Source organism: Carica papaya, chromosome 6 (genome assembly GCF_054855325.1).
Source record: "Carica papaya isolate Zhongbai chromosome 6, ASM5485532v1, whole genome shotgun sequence".
In the NCBI taxonomy this organism is placed as follows: Eukaryota; Viridiplantae; Streptophyta; class Magnoliopsida; order Brassicales; family Caricaceae; genus Carica; species Carica papaya.
This window is the reverse complement of record NC_142314.1, coordinates 16,496,055-16,519,363: the sequence shown is the minus strand read 5'-3', so window position 1 is coordinate 16,519,363 and position 23,309 is coordinate 16,496,055. Positions and strand designations below refer to the sequence as shown.

The 23,309-nt window shown below is 36.0% G+C and overlaps 3 protein-coding genes across 6 annotated transcripts in view; 1 reads left to right on the top strand and 2 right to left on the bottom strand.

The window, feature by feature from the left end:
- Positions 1–521: 521 nt before the first annotated feature.
- On the top strand, positions 522–6,226 carry LOC110826418 (pantothenate kinase). Its single transcript, XM_022057056.2, has 12 exons — positions 522–916; positions 1,235–1,300; positions 1,696–1,762; positions 1,857–1,925; positions 2,231–2,371; positions 2,911–3,039; positions 3,389–3,475; positions 4,256–4,330; positions 4,410–4,487; positions 4,612–4,689; positions 5,603–5,665; positions 5,775–6,226. Exons 1-12 carry the CDS (start codon positions 747–749, stop codon positions 5,853–5,855), a joined length of 1,104 nt encoding a protein of 367 aa, XP_021912748.2. The 5' UTR covers positions 522–746; the 3' UTR covers positions 5,856–6,226.
- Positions 6,227–6,408: 182 nt separating this feature from the next.
- XCP1 (xylem cysteine peptidase 1) lies at positions 6,409–8,668 on the bottom strand. 2 transcript variants are annotated; one of them, XM_022057057.2, is made up of 4 exons: positions 7,547–8,644; positions 7,225–7,460; positions 6,991–7,131; positions 6,409–6,753 (listed from the first exon to the last, which is right to left on the bottom strand). In XM_022057057.2, exons 1-4 carry the CDS (start codon positions 7,998–8,000, stop codon positions 6,538–6,540), a joined length of 1,047 nt encoding a protein of 348 aa, XP_021912749.1. In that variant the 5' UTR covers positions 8,001–8,644; the 3' UTR covers positions 6,409–6,537. The 2 variants fall into 2 exon arrangements, with proteins under 2 accessions (XP_021912749.1, XP_021912751.1); XM_022057059.2 differs by having other exon boundaries at positions 6,490–6,893; positions 7,547–8,668.
- Positions 8,669–9,682: 1,014 nt separating this feature from the next.
- The window catches only part of LOC110826421 (CMP-sialic acid transporter 4), a 36,606-nt gene continuing 22,979 nt past the window's right edge, over positions 9,683–23,309 (bottom strand). The window contains exons 8-16 of one of the 3 annotated variants that reach the window (XR_015821257.1): positions 20,322–20,393; positions 17,186–17,234; positions 17,040–17,081; positions 16,688–16,809; positions 16,449–16,508; positions 10,545–10,593; positions 10,199–10,293; positions 9,817–9,944; positions 9,683–9,726 (exon numbers count right to left, since the gene is read on the bottom strand). Coding sequence is in view for 2 of the 3 variants with exons in the window: in XM_088221741.1 (XP_088077867.1) it covers positions 9,896–9,944; positions 10,199–10,293; positions 10,545–10,593; positions 16,449–16,508; positions 16,688–16,809; positions 17,040–17,081; positions 17,186–17,234; positions 20,322–20,393 (538 nt within the window). In the remaining variant the exon portion in view is untranslated. Of the gene's footprint in view, positions 9,945–10,198; positions 10,294–10,544; positions 10,594–16,448; positions 16,509–16,687; positions 16,810–17,039; positions 17,082–17,185; positions 17,235–20,321; positions 20,394–23,309 lie in introns of all 3 variants that reach the window. The other 2 variants (XM_088221741.1, XM_088221742.1) reach the window with 2 other exon arrangements.

The window sequence follows — 23,309 nt, the reverse complement described above, 5'->3', positions numbered from 1 at the left end:
CTCTTTAAATTCATTTTCAATCTTGTCTTAAGGTTTAATTTATTATTATTATTTTTTTTTCCTTTATCCCACAATAAAAGGTAACACTTTTCGAATTTAAGAATAACCAACATTTTAATTTTTGAAGGCAACAACACGTTTATATGGTGTGCCATGCACCATCTAGTTGCATTCTTTATTTAAATTCTAAAATTTTGTTATTAATATTTTTTTAATATAAATGCAAATATTTTATTGATTATATTTAATTACTACGAAATATTTTTTTTTATGTATACATATCATAATTAAAAAAAAAATAAATGCCAATTTAATTATTATATCTTTTGAACAATATTAATAAATAAGTATCAGATTTTATTGATAAGATATTATAAATTATTATAAACCTATAATATATAAATATAAAATAATAAATTTTATATATTTAATAAAATTTAAACTCTGTGATATTCAAATAAAATTTAAGTATCTTAAATACCAAACCGTTTTCTTGGTCATGGTGAGAGTTTGGTTATGTGATTTTTATTTTCCTCAAACTTTTGCTAACCAAACACGGCCTTACCGTTGATTGAATTTTCCAACATATTCGTGGAAGGAAACACATTTATCTTGAGTTTTCTTCCCTCCATCCTGAGAGCACCAATTTTCTCTCCCATTTCTTATTTGCAGTTAGACGAAGGGGAAGGGAAAAGCAAAAAAAAAAGAGAAAGAGAGAGACATCACAAGTACAAAAAGAAAAGGATATGGAGAGCGATTCAGAGATGGTTCCTTTCCCTTTGTTATTGACGCCGATCGAGTCAAACTACAGAGCATGCACCATTCCTCACAGATTTCCCTCTGACAATCCTCGAAAAGCTACACCTACGGAGATCGCCTGGATTGACCTCTTCCACAACTCCATCCCTTCTTTCAAGTCAGTTTCTCTTTTATTCTCCCTTTTCCTTCTTCGCTTTGTGTTTATGCTCTTCTTTATGTATTTTCTTCCATTTTTTTTTATTATTTTTCGGTTAATGGGCCTTAGAATTTATTCATTTCTTTCAGAGTTTGTTTTTCATTCTTTTGATTTTGACTTGTCGTCCTGTATATCAGTTGAGCTTTTCAGTTTTAGGGATACATATATTTAAATCTTGTATTAGGGAACTTCATTTAGGTACAACGCTCACAGAGAAGAAGATGATTTGCTGAAAGGCATTTATTATTTGTTTGACGAGCTACTTGTACTTTGTTGAAGGAAACGTGCAGAGAGCGATGCTACTGTTCCCGATGCTCCTACCAGAGCTGAAAAATTTGCTGAGAGGTACTCCGTATTGGTTTTACTTTGTAATCTATCTCTCATCTTCTGATCGAACTGCAAGGAATTTTCACCGACCTCTCTGTTTAACTTACTTTTTTCCTACTTTGTTCAAATTCAATCAATAATATTTAATTAGCATCTCTTTCACACCACTTTCTTTAGTGAGTTTATATTTTCGGAGTCTCTTCTTTGATTGTGCTGCAAAAGCATGCTATATACCATTGTCCTTGTGAAGAATGGGAAGTCTTCTGTACTGATGTGTGAACTGCATTTGGTTATATCTACTTCTATGAATACATAATTCGCGAATATAGTCATAATTGTTTTCCATATGTTAATGATATTTTGAAATGTAAGAATTAATTACTAAACTTTGTCATTGTCTGGAAATCTGGAAGGTATTCCAAGATACTTGAAGACCTGAAGAAAGATCCTGAAAGTCATGGCGGGCCCCCTGATTGCATTGTAAGTCACATTTTAGTATTAATTTCCACTAACTTTCTAGTTTCTTAAAGATGCATATTTGACATTCTCATGATTTGTTTGGGATGATATCTAGCTGCTCTGCAGACTTCGTGAGCAAATTCTCAGAGAACTGGGATTTAGAGACATATTCAAGAAAGTAAAGGTAATACATAGCTGTTTCCTGTGTGGAAAAGCTATATATTTGCTTCATATGTAAGTTAGCAGAAGCGCAACATAAATTCATCTCATTGTGAAGACTTAAAATAAGACCTGTAAGAACAGTAGTGGGGATTTTCACTTATATTGAGACATTATTGAGAAACAGAAGCTGACTTTCATGTTGAGTCTGGAGCAAGAAGGAGCATGTTTCTGAGTTTATGTAGAGTGACAGAGAATATTCAAAATATTGGCTGGCTTGCTTTCTTTTCTCGATTGACTTAAATAGTTGTTCCTTTTAAATTGCATTAGGATGAAGAGAATGCAAAGGCTATATCACTCTTTGAAGATGTAGTTCGTCTCAGTGATGCTATTGAAGATGGCAGAAAGCGCCTTGAAAATCTGGTCAGAGGAATTTTCGCTGGAAACATCTTTGATCTTGGTTCAGCACAGGTAACTTTTTTCTTTTTTTCTTGATGTGATATTGTTCCTTACACAGCTTATAATCTTAGCAGCTAATTGTAATCGCCAATGGAGTTTTAGAGCTTTCATTAATCGACCATTTACTCAGATAAGCTGCCAATTCCTGCTAATGCTAGGATAGCTGAATCTTTGATTTCTCTTCAACTGTCGCGCCAATAATCTTGCTTAAAAACAGGAATAATAACTAATTTGCTTCCTCCATTTGTCTGCATACTCCAAGCCCTTATGCTTGTATTTATTTGACACCTTCAATTGTAATCTCTATCAGCCTTCATGTCCCATATAAAAACTTATGTATCTATCTTATGGTCCTCTGACAGTAAGATTTGTTTTCTTCCTATCACATTCTAATCTTACATTTTTCTTTACTTTCCAGCTTTTAAGGATACAAATCCTCTATGCAGGATTTCATGACACCAAAATTTTGTGCTAGGAAACGTTCTAAAGAATAATTTTGAGTAGCACTTAATTTTTTGTGTACTTATGTTTATTTTATTCATTTCTTGAAGCTTGCTGAGGTCTTTTCAAGGGATGGAATGTCCTTTTTGGCTAGTTGTCAAAATCTTGTTCCCAGACCTTGGGTCATAGATGACTTGGAAACCTTTAAAGCAAAATGGAGCAAGAAATCTTGGAACAAGGTGAGTTATATATGTCATCTTTTTTTTTTTTTAATAATAACTGAACTTTGAGGAAGATCACTCTTATATGTAGATATGTATCATATGAAAGAATCAACATTCTTGTGTTTGCACTTTTCTAACAACTTTTATATATATAAAGAAAATTATAACATGTTTTAATCACAAAGCACTGAGAGGCTGCTAGCTATTTACAATAAGAGATGCTTTTGCGACCAAAATTTGACTAGGTATAGATCTCCATCACCAGATAGCACAAGACCACAAATAGATAGTTTTTAGGGGTAGAAATCAGTTATCCTTGATTTTATGGATGGATATTCTAACAACTTTTCTTTTCCCATGACAGGCAATCATTTTCGTTGACAATTCTGGAGCTGATGTAATTTTGGGTATTTTACCATTTGCAAGAGAGTTACTCCGTCGCGGAACTCAGGTTTGTTCTTGCTATCTTTTCTGATAAAAAACCTTACTGTCTTTTAGTCAAAATATTTAATGACACATATACAAATTTCCGTTTTTAGATTCTGAATTCAAAATATAGTTATCCACTGTCTATAAATATATATATATTTTGATAGAACAAAAACACTTTCTGTAAATAATTAATGATGATTCTTCAGCTACCAACCTTCCTGAACAAACTTTTTTATAGAGAGTTTAGTTATTGGCTATGCAACTCCATCTCAAGAATGTTGTAAATAACTTTTTCTGCTTATAAATTCTGCGCATTATATGGTAAAAATTCTTGTTTTGAATAGCATATGAATACTGGGGAGCTGCCCTTTTCTAGTTTCTGTTAACAAAAATTATTTTCAAGGGTCTTTGGATGCATGATGCAAAATCAACAATTTAGGATCAATAAATGTTGTATGCATGTAAAAATTTTCAATGAATCAATCAATTTTTTGTTTTTGTTTATTTCTGATGGACTATGTTTTCCTTTGAAACCACCAAGACCTTGTGGGTTCAGGGTTCTTTTATCTCTATTATGGAGGTTCTTATGAGTCTTTGTGTGTTCATTCTGAGATATCCTTCGTGGTTAAAAAGAAAAAAGAAACTTTTTTTCCCTTTCCCTTTTAGCCTTGTACACATCTTCGTGTCTTACTAAAAAGGGGAAAAGAGTAGGCCGGTCTAATGCACTGTTCAGAAGATTTATATGTTTGATTATATTTCAACTATTATCCTTTAATCCACTTATTTTTTTGAAAGGCAGGTTGTCTTGGCTGCTAATGACTTGCCTTCTATCAATGATGTAACTTACCACGAACTAATTGAGATTGTATCAAAGGTGATGCAAGATGTAATTTTTAAATATTCAATTGCCTGTGTTTGACCTGATGCTGATGCAGAAAATGGCAATTTAACAGTTGAAAGATGAAAATGGGCAGCTGGTGGGTGTTGATACTTCGAAGCTTTTGGTTGCCAATTCTGGCAATGATTTGCCGGTAAGAATGCAACATTTATTTTTCAGAGAGGGAAACCTTTTTCGAGACAGCTTGGCTGGATTCACTTAGAGATGGTTATGACTTCGTTCTGCTAAGAGTTCATTTCATTTTCTACTCCTTGCAGGTTATTGATCTTACAACAGTACCACAGGAGCTTGCATACCTAGCAAGTGATGCTGATTTGGTTATCTTGGAAGGCATGGTAAGCGTCTTTCAGCTTAGGATAATACTGAGATTAGAAAAACTTCTTAATGATTGGTGTTTTTGTTTTATTTGTCATGCATCTTTAAAATGGCATTTAGGAGTGTTGAAAGTGACATACTAACAGCTAACCTGGGTATCTGGATGCCTTATCATTTATTAGTTAGCAGACTGGCATCTGGTTTTAATAGGCCAGTCTTGGGATTGTGTTTTTAGAATGATTTTTCTGCTTGACCAAGGAAAGAGAAAAAGTATAAATGATCTAACATTAAACTGATAGAGTAAGGATGCATAGTAGCATTCAAAGATCATTCTTTGGCCTTTAGACTTGCTTCAGTGACCTTGCCCCTTAAGTGACAAGAGGGTGAGGTAAGTCATCATAAGTTCTTGACTGGCTCGCTCATTCATAGGCCTCTCCTTATTCTTTCTATAGGATGGGGCTGCAGGCCAAAATCAGCAAAAGGGCTTAAATACTCCTTTCTCAAATATAAAAGAATTGATATCTCAGGATGTTTTCATGATCCTCATGTCGTTGTTGAGTGCATTGCACATGCATTGAGGCCCTTGACTCAGTTTTTCACTTTATGCATGGTCTGCTTGTTTGCACTTTGCATGGGTTAACAATAAATATTGGCGAGTTCATTTGCTGGGACAGGGATTTTCCTGATAAAACAAATTGGGAAAGACTGGAAAATCTGCTGCACATTTTATGTGTTGCCATGACAGCTAACAAAACTTTGCTGCAAGAATTTCCTCCTTGATTTGTGAAAAGGATTCATCCTCACTTATTGGCATTCAAGTATTTGCCACACCTTCTGATGCATACACCTTCCTAATAAAAAAATGTCACTGTTGACAAATTTTGGTTTTGAGTTTGAACCATGATATGATGCAACCTTGGTTTGATTTTTCAGGGCCGTGGAATAGAGACAAATCTTTATGCTCAATTCAAGTGTGACTCGGTCAAGATTGGGATGGTAATGGTTTTGCTATTTGTTTCATTCTCCAAAAATTTCAGCCATGCTTGATTTTGGAACGGATTCTGATCCACAGGTTTCCATGTCTTCCTTGTCTATCATTTTACAGGTGAAACATCCAGAGGTTGCGCAGTTCCTTGGAGGGCGACTTTATGATTGTGTCTTCAAATACAATGAAGTTTTAAGTTAAGGAGTCATCAATTCTTTCCTCAGGTCTGCGATGGTTTATAGAGTTGATCATTTGAGACAGTTAGGCTTTAGCATGTCAAACTTATATTATGAATTTAAAGAGGATAGTTTTACCTTTAATAAATAATCAGAAAAAAACAAATTATTTTGAATTAATATGGGGGATTACATGCACCATTGTTAATATGTAACTTGGATAGAAATGAAGATTAGATGACTAAGGCGAGTTGTGTAAGCTCGTAAATGTCAGGAGAGATCATCATTCAGATATGTGAGCTTTATGCTCGTTTTATTCGAAACTTTTATGAAACTATGACCACCTCTTGCGGAGTTTTTTCATAGTATCTATCTGAGATGTTTGCTTTTTCCTTAGCAGTCTGCCCGTTTTATCTAATTATAGTGACTTGTAGAGTATTATATTACAGTAACTTATACTTTTAAACCAAATATGGAAGCAAAAATAATACAAAACACTTAAACTTGGCATAATTTATAAAGTTATAGTCCATCCAGCATGAGTAATTGTTATTACTCTTATTGAGGAGGCTGAACCATTGAACTGAATGAGCATTAATTGCATTAAGATCATGAAAATTTTAAGCTGTCTTAATTAAGGGATGAAAATGAAACTAAAATAGGAAAAAAAATGTTTGTGAGTGACAACTGAAGACTGGATAAGTACATCACTTAGTTTTAGTAGGATATGAGGCCATTTTGTTGATGCCACATAGTCCTTCGGGTTTCCCAGTATTTCTCTTCATCCTAATGAATCCTCTCTCTCCCCACATCTGCCCCCATGAGTTCTTCACTATTATATAGTCTGAATTCTTTGACGATCCATATCCGACTGCTGCCACTCCATGATCTAGATTAGTTCCACAGGGTCCGTCAAATATCCCCTGCAAATGCAAGCAAAACCCAAGAAAACCTTGCACAAGCCGCATTTCTCGGAGATTCTGGATCTAGGTTTAGAATATAAGAGAACTCTAGGCAACTTGTTATAGTTGAAGTTTCTTTGTAGTGTTTTTACTGTTAGATTCTGTTTGACGATGAGATTTAACAATATAGATAAAATTAGGACAACATATTAGTGTTCAAGTCACTATCGTGGAACTTGAATAAATAAGAAAGCTTACCCCACTATAAAATTGGAAGTCTCTGCCAGAAGCCTCAATAGCCACGCTAAGAGGCTGGTGTGCCAGTGCCTTGAGAAGACTTGCTTCATCGTTTGCTGGCACATCATGATAACCTGTTATGGTCACCACCTGCAAGTCTTCCTGAAATACAAAACAGAAAAACAAGTTGGATTTGTCAAAAAACTGTAATTACTTCTCAACAATAAATGGATGCCAATGCTATTATTTAGTCACTTTTTGCTCTTGACAAGTGCCTTCATCCATTAGATATGGGTAGTCTATCTCTCTGTGAAGGCCACCATTAGAGATGATGTACTCAAAGGCATAGTCCATTAAACCTCCATTGCAGCCATTGTTGAATTCCCGGTCACAATCAACTAACTCTTGCTCTGACAAGGAAGTTAGATTTCCTGTGACTATATGATTTATGCCTTCAATAGCTGCAACAGTAGAGAAGGCCCAACAGCTACCTGTATATTTGTTCATGATCATCTTGCTTATGTAGAGAGAGAGAGAGAGAGGCTAAATAAGAATATGAAAATGATGCACAACATACCACATGCACCTTGGTTCTTAACCAGAGTGACCGCCCCTTTTTTTCTCCAGTCAACAGACTTAGGAAAATGATTCACATCTCTGTAGGTGAAGTCTCCGTAGTCAGTTTGCATCTTTCTGGGAAGCTCAGGTTTCAAACCCAGATATTGTTTCTTGAACTCTTGGTGGGTCAAGTCAGCAAGTTCGTTCAACCCAAGCCAATAGCTGCTGATTTCCTTATTTTTTTTATCAATGTGCTTCAGGTTATCTCTGAATACCTCTAATCGATGAAGTTTCTCTTCAATGCCCTTGTAAGTTTTGTCATGTTTTGATATCCACGATTCGAAAAGCTCAACCATCTTATCCATGGAAGTCAAGTGGTCAGGGGAATAACCCAAAATTGAAAAATCATGAGCCATAGCACAGCAAAGGAAGAGAGAGAGAGAGAAGGCATAATAAAGAGGGATTTCGTCCATCTTTCTTGCCGTCTGTAGGTTCCCGTAAATTCTGATGTAATGGAAGAAAGAGGTTGAGGTGTTTATATAGACAGATTTTAATTTGTTGCTTTCAAGTGAAGAAGTTGAATTACTCTTCAAATACCGAGGCTTTAAGTATGGTTATTTTCTGGCATGCTTTTGTTCCAAGCATTCTCATTTGATTCCACTAATCTATAGTATTAATTGCTAGCTTGCTTATAATTTCACATGAATTGGGAAAACCTTCCCGGGAAGCAACGATTTATTTTTACCGACTTTTCTAGCCAATTTTTCACACACACACACACACACACAGGTATATATGTATATACACAAACACAGTTTTATACACGAAACTTCGTTAAATTGAGTTTTAATGGCCGGACATTTGCTCAAGTGTGTAACTGACGTTCCAAACTTTGGTACAAGCAAGCAAGTGTATACACCTTAAATGTTGGACATCTGTTAAATCTACTCTGGCATTTGCTTAAGCTCCCTTCAAAGTTTATCCAACGTGTTGAACTTAGGAAATCGATTTTGGTGATTTAATTAACGCTTATATTAGTAATTTTTGATAAAGAAAAAACCTTGTTGATAAGTTTGTATAAGGTTTAATTTATATATAAGTTTAAAGCCATTGACATGATATATAAATATCCCAAAAAGGATTCTTCATGGAAAAAATCAAGCCTTCGTCATTTACAATGAAATTAAAGATTACAAGAAGTATAATTAGAAATTTGGAATGTTGAAGAATATTTTTTGAATGAGCTAAATAAAATATCTAAACATTTATTCTTCCATTTAAATTGTAATTTTTCATAAGTTTGTTCAAAAATAAATTTAAGAAGAATGTTATGATCGTGCATTTCAAAATCTTTGTTTTAATGGCTCAAAAATCAAGACCATGTATTTACAAATTTCTTAAAATGATTTAATTTTTGAAAGATTCTTTGAATTACTTGTGATTTTTTAAAAACATTTCTCATTGGTATTTAAATATAAGTTTTTAGAATTACTAAAAATAATTTTTTAAAAAGGTATTGAAATTGTAGAAAAATTGTTGAAACAAAAATTAAAATACTCCCAAGTGTAGAAATGTTCGGCCAGATTAAAATACTTCAAAACAGTAATGAAACATTTAATTATAAAATGTAGAAAGAAACCATGATAAAGCAAACTAAAACTAAAAGAGCACAAAAAAACATTATATAATTGATTATTAAAAATCTAAATTAGTATTTGTAATTTTATCCCCGCTATGTAATTAAACACAAAAATGGCACGTGTCCCTATAAGTAAAAGACCATTTTCTTCTTACTTTTTTTTTTTTTTTTTTTTTTTTTGACAAAAACATAAAAGACTGGTTGACTGGCTGGTGATGACTGATAAGTGGTGAAGATATTAGACTCCAGGCCAAGAAGGTCTTTCTCCTTAAATTATTTACGTTCCCATGCTATACTTTTTAATATATATATATGTGGGTGCGTGTATGGCAACTCGTGTTATTCTTATTCCTATTCTGTTCTATAAGATTATATTCTGAATTAAAAGTCAACATGATGATAACAACAAATTTTTTTCTTGAATAAAAATGATATAAATACCATAGAAATTGACGGAATGATTTTACACGAGACCCCTTGCACCAACTTTGCCAATGGCCACTACTACACAAGCAATGAAGCTTCAACTGTAAATAACCAGCTGAGGGATCTTGCATTAGCTGTACCACAATTACAAGACAATTGGAAATATAATTATGGATACTATGGTTATCGCTTAGCAATTTGAGCAAAATTAGAATACTCATTACCAAGAAGATTCATCATCTCTGTCACCAAATTATCTTTAGAATAACAACCAATTTGATTCAGCCAAAAAAAAAAAAAGTGTTATCTCAGCTTCCCGACAGAGTGTAAATATACTGAAACAGAGACGACCCTGTAAATACAAGGAAAACAAGAAAGTATCCAGTAAGGAAACATATTACTTACTGAATGTTGTTCCCTCAACATTGTTGCTAACATAACAATCGAAACCAAACAAAGGCAGTGACCTCATCAAAAGAACTGATTTCTATGTTTTTTCTCAACATGTAAATACCCTCTAATAGAACTTTTGCATATGACAAAATCTGAAAGGCATAGAGAACATTTGTTGCAGAAATTAAAATTGGCTAAAAAGTAAAAACTTACGTTGCACCTAGGAAGAAGGCAAGCGAAAGATGAAACCCAAATAGAAACACAGAAACAACTGCCGTGAGAAGCATTGCCACTGATGTTGAATAAACCTGCACAATATTACGTAAAATATCCTATCATTCTAACAAAACAACCTTAGATAGAGATCTACCATAAATATGGATCAAACAAATGCTCATGGCTTCTTACACCCTCAACATCAGAAATATATAAAAGAGACCAGCAATTTTCAAGCATGGTTCCCCAGGTATCCTGATGCTAAACTACATTATATGAGGCATGCAATGGAAAAGCAAACTAACAAACATCCAGTTGACAAAAAGAAAAATCCATGTCTCACCTTCACAATATTGTCAGCATACTTCATTACCATAGAGACAGCTAAGCCACTGCATGAAAGGAATATAAATAAGTTTTCTGTGCAATGGTGCAAAAGAGAAAAAAGTAGGAAAACATTCTTTTCAATTTGATCAGATGCCCCAGCGAGAGGCAAGAAAACATTTTTTTCTTGAAGAGTCCAGAAAACACTTGAATACATAATAATGTCACGGGCAACATGCAAATGCACATCAGTTGCAATCTACAAATGTTTATTGAGGCAAAATGTTGGCTGAATTTACTAAAACTTACAAAAGTACAGGACAAGTAGGTATAATCATATCCAAGTGGTTATTTTTTACACTTTTTATTTCAAAAAAATAATCATATCCAAGTGGGGCTCCTATATATATAAACATATATTACTGATGAAGAAGATGAAATTATTGAAAGGGAAGAGAATAGAAAAAATGGAATAAGTTACATTCTCGTGAAAAGAAACAATAATAAGAAAGAAAATAAAAGGGCTAAGTAGCTAATCTACAAAGTGAATGAAATTGCTTAAATTACTTAAAATAAGTAAATTCTTTTTTGGAAAATAAGGAGTTACATATTTGGATGAAGTACTAATTGTAAAAAACAAAAAATCATGTCTAGTAAAAGAATTTATAAAAATTGTACAAATATTTTTAGTACTTACATTATATATATATATATATAAAAGAAAACTCCAAATTGATTAGAGAACAAAAAATAAAAACCTAAGAAGTTAGATATATGATGCTTATTTCTAAAAAACCACGGGCAATTGATGCTTGAAATTTCGTTTTGTATTTTCAGTGACAATTCAAGTGCAGTTGAGGTAGTAGCAATTGATCTCCTACATTTGTTTCTCTCAAAATTATGGATCTTCTGTCCATAAATGGCCAAAAGAACAATGGTTAAACAATGACTTCCAATTAGGTATGATTTTCAATTCCTTAATCGTCCCAATTCTTGGAGTAAAGGGGACACAATTGCCCATTTTTTTGTGCGTGAAAGTATCTTTACCAACTAAATTAATGGACATCCACCATTAAGTTTTAAAAGCATCAAATCATACCGCACTACTGTATAAATAATGTAATAGTATAGAAGATAACCATAGAATAAAATTTACAGCTTTCTTCATAGTACCAGCGCATGGATCTCTGTTCCATCTAACCTAGATTATCCAGAATGCCAAAGTATTCAAGCCTCAAAGTCAAAAGTCGTGCATTCAATAAAAACTATTCCGATAAGGAACAACAAGAGGGATAATCCGATAATATCCATCATCATATACAAGTTAAATGAACAAAACTACCTACCTTGGTCACAATCTGTCATGATGTTCATGTGCAGAAAAAGGAAAGATGACCACCTTACAGGACCCATTGATCCACCAGCCATAAATGACCCAAAGTATTGAACTTGGAAAGCCAAAAACTGTATGATAATATCTTGACTTGTCAATTCAATAGCAAATGACATAGGAGAGAATTTTCTCTTATTCAAGATCGTAAAGGAAATCTGTCGTAGTTTGTGAAACCTACTCCAAGACAGATAGTTTCCTCAAAACTTTTCGCCACAGAAAGCATATTTTATGACCTGCAACATGGTGACTTGATGATGACCCAGCACTTCAACACCTTGACACGGAACTAACGACAACTTGATCTGTATGAAGAGCAATGGTAGCATTGCCCAGAAGACAGTCTTCAATATTGGAGAATCATTGAGAAGAAGAGATTGTGCAAATTTCTTCTCAGCCTTAACAAGGAACTAGATGAGTCCCAGGAAGAATCTTGGGAGCGAAACCAAGTCTCGGTCTCCATGAAGTGTTTGCAGAAGTGTGTATAGAAGAGAGCCTAAAGACAATCATGCTCGGGAATCCAACAGATTTGCAAATTCTTGAAAGTTCAGTACTTTTTGCTCAAAACACTCTTCTACTTCAACAAGAGATGAAACAGAAAAACAGAAAGTTGTGGTGCGATTACTTTAGAAAGTCTGACCACTCAGAAGAGATTTTTTGGAAGTTTTATGGGAAGCCACTGGATTGGAAACAAAATTGGAATCAAGGAGGAAAAGAAACAAAACAAAATTTGGAAAGAGAGTTGAAAGGAAACATAGCCATAGAAGTCAAAGTACCAGGTAAGTAACAGAACGTGAAATTGGATTTTAGCAGAGAGCAGATGGAGTACTCGAGAAATTTATTGAGTAACCATCATATAAATAATCCAGTAATGGGCACTATATCTGCTTCCCAATCAAGTAAATTAACTAATACCTTATCTAATCTCCAAATTTAACCAATGCATGGATCATTGACTCTAGAGCTATAAGTCACAACTGATAATTTCAAATTGTTCAAAATATATAGCCCATGCCATAAACAAATCCATATCAGAATTGCAGGAGGGTCTCTATGAAAGGTGGTTGGAATAGACACTATATGTTCATCCAAAAACATAAATTCAAATAATATGCTCTATGCTCCTGAATTAGGTTGCAATTTATTGTCAATTAGTAAAGTGACCTAATCATTGAGAATTGTTACTAATTTTTATTCAAATGTGATTGAATTTCAGGAATTACTTTTAGGGAAAACAATTGGCAATGGTAAAGTAAACTTACGACTCTATATCCTCTCCAGTAATCACATTTGAGAGTACTTATTCTCTTATTTTTCTTATTTTACTTATAATGGTAGGGCAATCATGTTGTGGCACTATAAATTAGGATATCCAAACTTAAGTTATTTGTAAAGACTTGTTCTCTCTAAGAATTTTAACCGTGGTATATATCAATTTGCAAAACATACCCAAAGCACTTATCAGATTAGCCTTACAAAGAGTACAACCTATTCTCCTCGATCCATGTTGATGTGTGGGGACCATTAAGAACAAACAATATTATCAGGGCTAGATGGTTTGTTCTGTGTGTAGATGATCATAACAGAGTTACCTAGGTTTACCTGATGAGAGAAAAGTCTGGAGTTGGAGAAATATTTCAAAAATTCAACAACATGATTCAATCCCAATTTCACATGAAAATTCAAATTGTTAGAACTGCTAAGACCAAGGAATACTTCATAAACCCTTGGAGATACCTATAAACCAAGACATTATACATTAGAGTTAATGCGTTGATATACCTCAACAAAATGAGGTAGCTAAAAGAAAGAATTGATCCTTGAGATAGCTATATCACTAATTTTTAGACCAAACCACTTCCAGGGTGAAGCTATAGTCACTAGTACTTACCTCATTGAGAGAATGCTTTCTTGGATGCCAAACATTTCGACATCAATTACTCACAACCCACCCACATAATAGGAATCAATCACACTACAAATATTTGGATATAATACATTTGTTCACATTCACTCACAACATCGTGACAAATTGGACCCAAGATTAGTAAAATGCATATTTTTAGGGTATAAATCAAAAGGGTTACACATGTTATTCGCCTATAACCCAACAATTTTTTACCTCTATGGATGTGACCTTTGAGCAACAACCATTTTATCTCAATATGAAATTTAAGAGGATAAGAAAAATCCCATATTTGGGATTGAACAAGGGAAAATTACCAAACTAACCAAATTATTGAATTATTGTGCACCCAGCAAAACTCTATTTCATTACACGAACAAATAAGGCATGGATCACAAATTTCAGAATCTGAGTCTACCCAGGAGGATTCCCAAGAGAACCCCGTCTACAACAACCCAGAATAAATCAAGAGCGGGGAGATTATTGTTTATTCCAGAATAAAGAAACTGGGAGAGATATAGAGCAGTAACTTCCAACACCTGAGTATAGTTAAGTATCAACTCTGAACGAAGATTCTAACACACAACCTAACCACACTGGAAGTGATGTAACCAGAGATGATCGTTCAATCACACTAAGAAAAGGACTAAGATCGCGTACAAACCATTTTTTGTGTAATTTGTATCATATACAAGGTTATTACCTTCACTTCAGGCATTGGTACTTTATAGGAAGATTAATTTCCTCCATCTTGATCTCTTGTAAGCAGACCAAATCAGGATTCCATTTTTTCAGACAGCCCTTGATAATCCTCTATTTTTTCCGTCATTGATTCCCCTCACATTCCATAAAATGATGCTCCCTATCATCATTAAATTTTGCTAGGCTTACCTCCCTTCCCCCCTCCTGTCAATTTTTTACCCTCATACTTTAAAGACCACTCCAGTCTTTTAAGTTCTCTACTCCCCCCTTCTCCCTTTCTACTACTCTTTTTTTCTTTTTTCCTCTCTCATTTAGCTTCCAAGAATCTCAACTCAAGTTCAGCCAGCACGCTTAACACTCTATGCTCAAGACCCTCAAAAAACAGCCCAAACAATTTACTCACCTTGACAAACTTCCTCTGCACCCTGCTCGAATATAGCTCTTCCACTCCTTGATCAACCATATGCACAATTCACAGTTGAGGATGTCACTTTGCAAGGGAGACACATCAAGAGCGGCCTCAACGCAGTCATTCATCAGTCCCATCTTGACCACAGCTAGATCGTTTCTCACCCCAACCATGCTCTCCCAATCATCTCTATCAGTCTCGACCCCCTCGGTCCCATCGCTTCCTCCCTCCGAATCAACCACAGAGAAGCCAGAAGCACCTGACTGAAACGACCCTAGCACATCTCCGACCTCTACTCCACCTTTCTCTGTCACCATTACAGAACTCATCTTGCACACTTCCTCTCCAACCCTAGCCCTCATCTTCAGAGTTAGGTTCTCTAGAATTTTCTCATTACCTTCTCCCGATTTTATCCCTTTATACTGACCCGCAAGAACTGGATTTCTGGGCGAATCGGTCTTGATCCGCTTAGACTGCCAAATCTTCCTCACCTGTTTTTTACCCACAAGCTTGCTCGGCCCAGGATCATTCACCCACTTACCCTTTTCAGCCCAAGAGAACTTATCTTTCTTTCCTCCCTCTTTCAGCTCACTAAACGCCCTTCCATTTTCATTCTCCCGCCCTTCCCACATCACGTGACCGCCACTTTCCTAACTTTCAAATTTCGAATTCCGCCTACCCTACTCGCGTTGACTCGCCTTACCTTTCTACCCTACCCGACTCAACTTCTTGACTAGTCGTTTGAGGATATCAGTGAACGATGCCTTCTTCTTTTCCATTAATTCAAGGCTGCATCCAGGACATTTAAAGACAACAGTGTGTTGCTCAACCTGGGGGAATGATTCTCATTCAAGTGTTTTTCCTTTTTCTTTCAGCCAATCCGGGGAAACCAGCTCCATCCCAGCGATTTCATGGACAAAATCCATCAATTTCCACCAACTTTCAACCCGAACCCCCTATGGGAAAACTAACTTGTTGGAACTCCCTCTAGGGCCATCTTTACGTTCCGATAACGCCAAAAATCTTCCTCGCTTATTACAGCTCAGGACCAAGCGCAACGTCCTCCAACAACTTCTTGAAGCCTACTCCAGACCACCTCTCCTTTCTCCCATCTGAACTCTCTGAGACTATTTAAAAACCATTCAACGTCTTTTTTCTGGGGAAAAATAGACCTCCAAAAGCCCCCACCATTTTCGTACACTCTAATACCTCTACCATCTTCCACTACATTGAAAGATTTCTCATCAACAACAAAAAATTTTCACTGGCCCACTGGTATGGTTGGCCGGAGTGACAATTGCCACAAGCGACGAATCATCTAGGAGACACCTTACAGACACTCACAGCAGAAGAAATCCATAGACAGCTATTTGGTTTTCAGTTTTTTTATTTTTTTTATTTTTTTAGAGGGAGAGAGAGAGCAACTCTATTTGACTAAATCATATCTCAGCACAAAACATCAACCTGGCAAGCAAAAGAGCATCTTCGATCAAGCTAGAAAAGACAAGAAACACACCTGAGTGCATGGTTTACAATCATGAGAACTGTAATCAATGAATATCCATGAAAAAAACCCCTGAAACAGGACATGTAACTTTTAGTTTTGACAATTGTCTAGACATATAAAGTATACATATTAATATGTATCTGCACTCTTTTTTTAAGATATATATATACACATATACACACAGATATATATACAGATCATAACCATAAAAGAAAAATCAGGAGCGAAAGAGAAGGCTAGGTCTTTACTTGTTTATGACTGCATCAAAATCTTGAACTAATATTGCAACAGCGTTGAAGGCCATCCCAAATATATACAACCAGAAATTCTGCACGTTTATATTTCTTGATGGACGTTTTTTAATAATAGCCTGTTAAAAGTAAAAGCAACCAAGTTAGGAAAAAGAATCATTATTAGCAGTTTGGCAATTTGCATGGTGCAATGAAGATTTTGCTCCTCTTTTAGAAGCTCATTCATCCTATAAATTTGATCTATGTCATAATCATTAACATTGAACGAGAAAACCTATCTTAATTAAATAATGCTTTGAACATCAACTGAAACTTCAAACTGAATCACAAACAAGGTACTCAAGTTTACCTCAGTATAAACTCCGGCAAAACCGCTCAGAAGAGCCATTACCTAGACAGAAACTAAAAGTCATTAGTAACAAATATTATCATAAAAGTCCTTTTAGAACTCCTTTTCTCTATCAAAGCAAAAGCCTAAAGAATTTAACGACTCACAATCGCCATCATCCAACCTGGAAGAGATGTTTGAAGAACACGATCAGAACTGTAAATAAAAGGTCATTTGCTAAGACATAGTCAATATACTTGATAAACACTTGAACTTCTCACAAAGCTTGTGCCTTTCCAATTGAAGAACAATGTTATAAGTCACTGCTTCTCAAAGATGGTTTCTTGCAAAGCAATATTTATCAGTAATTTTTTAAAGAAATTCCTCATTTAGAGAAGAAAAGAAACATACTTATACTAACAAGGCATAAAGTGGGTACCACCCAAGTACAGAGATGTTACAATTCAACCAGAATATCAATGAGGTCTCCAGATCGTCATCAAAACTGAGAGGATATTGCTTAAAATGAAAAGAAATCTGAGGTCAAGAATCATACATCCCTCATTCTACTAATACATGAAACTACCACACAAGCCCTTTTTGTTCCTTAATTAGTTGCAAATATACTTGCTCTGCACTAATCTTAATGACATTAGGTAAGAATGGAGTGATTGGTCTTGGATCATTGGGTTGATTTAGATAGTGGAGTGTTTAAGTCACTGGATGTCTTCGCAGTCCAAGTGGTTGGAGACTCCGTCTGCATGGGTGAGCTGCAAGGGGGACAAGACCTGGGGTTTGGATGGTTTTTCTATTGCATTTTGTTGAGGGTTGGGCTGTCATTTGTGGGGACATCATTTATATGTTTGACGAGTTTCATGTTTGGGGCAGGTCTGGCATATCTTAACCCCACTTTTCTAGTTTTGATTCCCAAAGTGGAAGGTGTCATAGGCATCCTTGCATTAGACTTAAACATGTAATAAGTGGGTAGTTGGTGAGGCCTAATAATCTTTTCTGGAAGGAATGTGTCTCTTGGCCTTTCCTGCTGTATATGTTCAGTAAAATGAGTTCTGGTGGGCAGTATCAGGAAATGCATTTCTACACCCTCCATTGTGACTTTACCAATTGTGAGTTACTTACTTCTTTTACATCCTCTAAAAGTCAGCCAGATGATGCAATTTCATTTCTGTTGTTTATTTCGGTTATGGAGCCTTTAGTAGGATGTTGATGATGGCCAAACTTTCAAGGACTGACAATTCTTATTTTTTGCAGGCCTGGAAATTAACAACCATCAAAACCGAGATGCGTGTGGTCTCTCTTGAGATCATTTCTAGGTTAGATCAACCAGAAAACTTTAAGCCAGTCCATAAAGTTTTAATGGAGGAAAAGTGTTGGAATCTTGTCATGCAAATGTAGCTCCTCCAATAAATATTAGGGGCTGCAATTGGAGCCAACTTCCAAAACTAAAACATGCGTAAACAGGTCATTAGGAAGCTGTACAATAGATTGGCTAGTTGGAAGAGACATAGCTTTCAAAAGGTGGTAGGCTTACCCTTATCAAGAGCAGACTCTAAAACTTGTCAGTGTACTTCTTGTTGCTTTGAGAATTCCTTCAATTTTGCTTCTTGTGGAGGTAATTCTGATAGGCAAAGGCTTTATCACTTGGCAGCTTGAGATCTAATTAGGCAGGCCTTTTCCTTGGGGCCTGAGTGGCAAAACACTTGGTTGACTTGAATAAGGCCTTATTGGCCAAATGGTTTGTGGAAGTTTATGAGTGTAAGGATAGTCTTTGGTGGGAGGTGATCTAAGCTATATATGTCATTGCTGGGAAAGGCTATGGGATAGACAAGAAATGACAGGGTTATGGCACTAGTTTGTGGAGATAGATCAATAGAAGGCAAAATCCTACGATACACCTTATGACCTATCAGTATCAAATCCTTGTTTGACTTCAACAAGTGGCTTTAGGGAGGATAACTGATCTATGAGTAGCACTTTAAAAGTTCACTTTCTCGGTCTTCTAGCTGCGCAAAAGGTTAGAGTGCTTCAGTGCTGACTATCTTGAAGTTGAAGCAACTTTTTTGTTCAATAACTTGAAGTTGAAGCAACTTGCTGGCAGCTTAGAATATTGAATTGATTATGTATCCAAAATAATTGGGAAGTTGGTGATTTCCTAGCCTTGCTGGCTGTCATAGCTATGTAGAGGGTGAAGCCTTTGCTGGATGATGCTCTAGTTTGACCTCTCACTAATGATGGAAGGATTTCAACAAAATCTTCCTACTATACCTATCATCCCAAAATAAGGTCGCCTTCAAGTCTCCTTGGAAACAGATTTGGAAGTTTTCCTTGAATGGCTTTGTGTTTTCAGAAGCTACATGCACAGGAATTCCACCTGTTTAGAGATTGAGAAAGAGAGGAAGAATCCTTGTTAATGGTGTTCATCATGTTTGTGGGAGAACATATCTCCCAACCATCTCCTCCTTTGGTGTTTGAAGGCGAGAAAGTTGTGGAATTTATCTCTCAATCTTCTCTATCCTAGGTAATCGTTTTTTAAATGGAAAAGAGGACATTATTACTAGGCACCAGAGGGGTCCATCCAAGTACAATAGAACATATGATATTGATTGGTTAAAAAATCTGTAAGGTTCTAGGCCATTTTCCACCACGAAGAAAGAAGATGAACTTTGAACAAAGTATACAAAGTCTAGAACCAACAGTCTTGAATTCTATCAAAAGGAGAGCAGATGATAAAAAGAACTGTTCCATTTTTTTCTGTCCAAATAACCCAAAAGAAAAATAGTGGAATGAGGGATGCTGTTCTTTTTGGCTTTATCTAGTGCCACCGGTGGTCATTAACTCGGCTATAATTGAAACATCAACCATTCGGCACTAGGCCAGAGTTGGCTCAATGGCGGATAAGATTTGGTAGTGCAGAGTTTTTAGAGCTGGCTAGGAGAGAGAAAAGCTTCTTCTCTCATTTTGCTAACTTTTCCCTTTGGGTCTTATGGAAATAAAGAAACAGAAGAACTTTTTAGGCATTTCCTCTCCCACTAGAAGTAGAGATCTTTCGTTCCAAACCTTGAATGTTCTGTTGAAAAGTTATCATCTCATTAATGACGAAGATCTTGGAAACCTTGTAGATTTTTGGACCCTTGAGGGTTTGTAAATGCTTGTGCATACAAAGCAGCTCCCTGGGTTCACGTTAATAAAACTGTATATATTTTCTCAAATAGTAAATTGTTAGCAATAGAATGAAATGCATTCATTCAATGAAGAGCCATAAGAAAGTTTAGTAATGAATCTTACCTCGAATTTAGTTGTGCTGTTGTACACCCGCAACATAATAGAATAAAAGCTGCCCATTGAATTTCACTTAACCTGTATTGAAATATTAATTAGAGTATAACATTGCATAAATGTAAGAGAGTTTATTTTTCCTTGTGTTTTTTCAACTTGGGCAACCAAATGACATAGCACCCTTTGGATATATTGAAAAACAAAAAGATCACTCAGTCAAGTACAAGGTATCCTCATCATAAACACATTTCATAATCTAAAAGGTAAAAAACTTACATTTTGGTTTCCACTAAACTCAAAATTTTGAAATATGTAACTCTTTGTCATGAAAAAAAGGGCAAAAAATTGTTTAGACGGTGCTACCAAAGAAGTTTGGTGACTTAGATTTTCTAAATAGATTAGGAATTGTTTTTCTTGCAAATATACAATGTGCTGTAGTAGTAAAGTTTCAGCACTCACGACAAGCCACTGAAGGTTTGTTAGAGGCATAGCCGATAGCGAATAGTTAGAAGCAACTCATGTGCATCATGTGTGTATGCTATTGAGATACTTGTTGGACCAACTGCCTGTTACTCTGTTAACGGGTTGTACTTCTGAGTCAAGTCTATAAATAGGTGGATCTTGTACTTGAAGATGTAATCAGAATTCCTAACAAATATCAGATATTCTCATCTCTCAGTCTGTCTCTCTCTTTCTAGAGCCTATCTCCTCCTCTCTTCTCTTCCTACATCTTCCAGTCTAACCCCCACGCTATCAGAGCTGATGTCTAAAGGTACCAGACCAGCTCACTTCTAAAGAAATGCAAGCATATGTGGTTGCAATTATGCGAAAGAAAGGAAAAGCAGTGATTGCCAAGCAACAGAGAATTCAGCAGCTTGACCAATCCATCAAGTTGATCACTGGCTGATAAGAGTTCACGACTCCAATGCATGAATCACACAAGCAAAATCATCAAGGATTCGATCAAAGTATGGAGATGTTATGCGGTAGTTCAGTTGTATCGGATTCAAACATTCAGGTTGGTTCCTGATCAACTGCTCATTCCTCTGAAAAAGGATTATTGCCTACGCCAGTGTCACATGAGGCTGGTGAAGCGGTAATGCTGACTGCATAAGGAATTCCAGTTCCACTTCTTTGCTGCCTAAGGTAGATATTGATGTTTGAGGGTGTCAACCCTCGAGCATAAATAAAACGGCATATCAAGTATCTTTTTTTAAACAGAACTCCAGATGAGCAAAGAGTGGAGACTGCTTCTCTATTCCTGGAGAAAATTACCGACATCTGGAATCAAGATTGGCTGTCTAAGAACGAGGAGTTGGAGTGAGATATATTTGTGGTTGAATTTGAGAAGGTCTGGAGGAGCTGATTGGCAGAGAGTTTTATTAAGGAATTTTATAAGCTGGTTCAAACAGGGATGGTGCTGGATTATCAGGATTTCGAGCACCTGAGAGCAATGGTGGTGGCTGATAACTCCACTTTGTCGAAAAGATACTTCATATCTAGCTTCATCAGTGGATCGAAGGAGGATCGTGACCAATTATCCGGTTGCTAAAGCCTCAAATGTTGAATCAGGCTTTTAAAGAGGCATTCGTGCAAGAGCAATCAATAACTGAGAGAGCTCAAAGCCAACATTTCACAGGGAATAGTCAATTCTCAAGACCTTCAAGGGGAAACAATTGGTTGGAGTCTAAAGAGAAAAGAGGATTGTCAATTTTGTCCCTATGGCATAACTCAAGGTAAGTAGAGGTGAGGAAAACCTAAAAATCTATATTACAATCGTGGAGATCGCTATTGCCCTGGCCACCAGTGCAAGACCAAACCATAATTGCAATAGAGGAGGTGGTGGAGGTAGACAAGGTGGAAGAGTTGGAACCAAAAGAGGAGGCTAGTGAAGAGGAAGATGACATGGGAACCTTGTCTATACAAGTAATGGAAGGATTGGCAACTGGAGTAACTCTGAAAATTCAGGTTCAACTAGGAAGCGGCATGTGATCATACTACTAGACAATGGGAGGAAGCATTCCTTTATCGATGTAAGTGTTGCCAAAACACTCATCAACAAGATAGTGAGCAATAAGCCACTTATAGCCATGGTGGCTAATAGCCGAAGGATCCGTAATTGAGAAGAATGTAGAGGCCTAAATGAATCACAAAGAACTATCAGTTTGGCAATGACTCCAGAGTCATTGAGTTGGGAGGCTACAACATGATCCTCGCTGTTGATTGGATGAAACAGTTTGGTCTATGTGTTCGATTTTGTCAATTCCATTGTTAAGTCCCTGTTTGAAGATATGGATATTACCTTGAGTGAAACAGTAGAAACAGGAAAGCTGAAGCCATTATATGGTGACAGAGCAAAGAAGTTAGTCCAGCAAAAAGTACTAGGTAGATAATGGCGTAGTGTTCTGTATAATGAGAGTAGAGGGAAGCAATGAGGCGCAAATGAGGTTAGATCCGTTGGACAAGCCCAGGAGTGAATATTTGAGGGTTGTTCTGGAGAAATTCCAGGATGTATTCAAGGAGGCAAAGGGAATGCCTCCTCCAAAGGCCCTTGATCATACAATTCAACTAGTGGAAGGCAGCTCCTATATGAACATTAGGCCTTATCGTCATGCCTATTTCCAAAAGAATGAAATTGAGATTCAGATGAAGTTAATGTTAGAGGAATCCATAATCCAGCCAAGCACTAATCCCTTTACTTCGCCAGTACTACTGGTTAAGAAGAAGGATGGAATTTAGAGGTTTTGCATGGATTACCGTGAATTAAATCTCATCAAAATTAGGGACAAATTCCCTATTCCAGTCATAGACAACTTATTGGACAAGCTGAATGGAACAGTTTTCTCCTAAATTGACTTGAAGGCTGGTTATCATCAATGGAAAGGAATTAGACAGCCAACAAACTGTTTTTCACACTCATCATGGCCATTACAAATTCATTTAAAAAAAAAGTTATGCCTCTTAGCTTAACAAATGCACTGGCCACTTTCAAGCTTT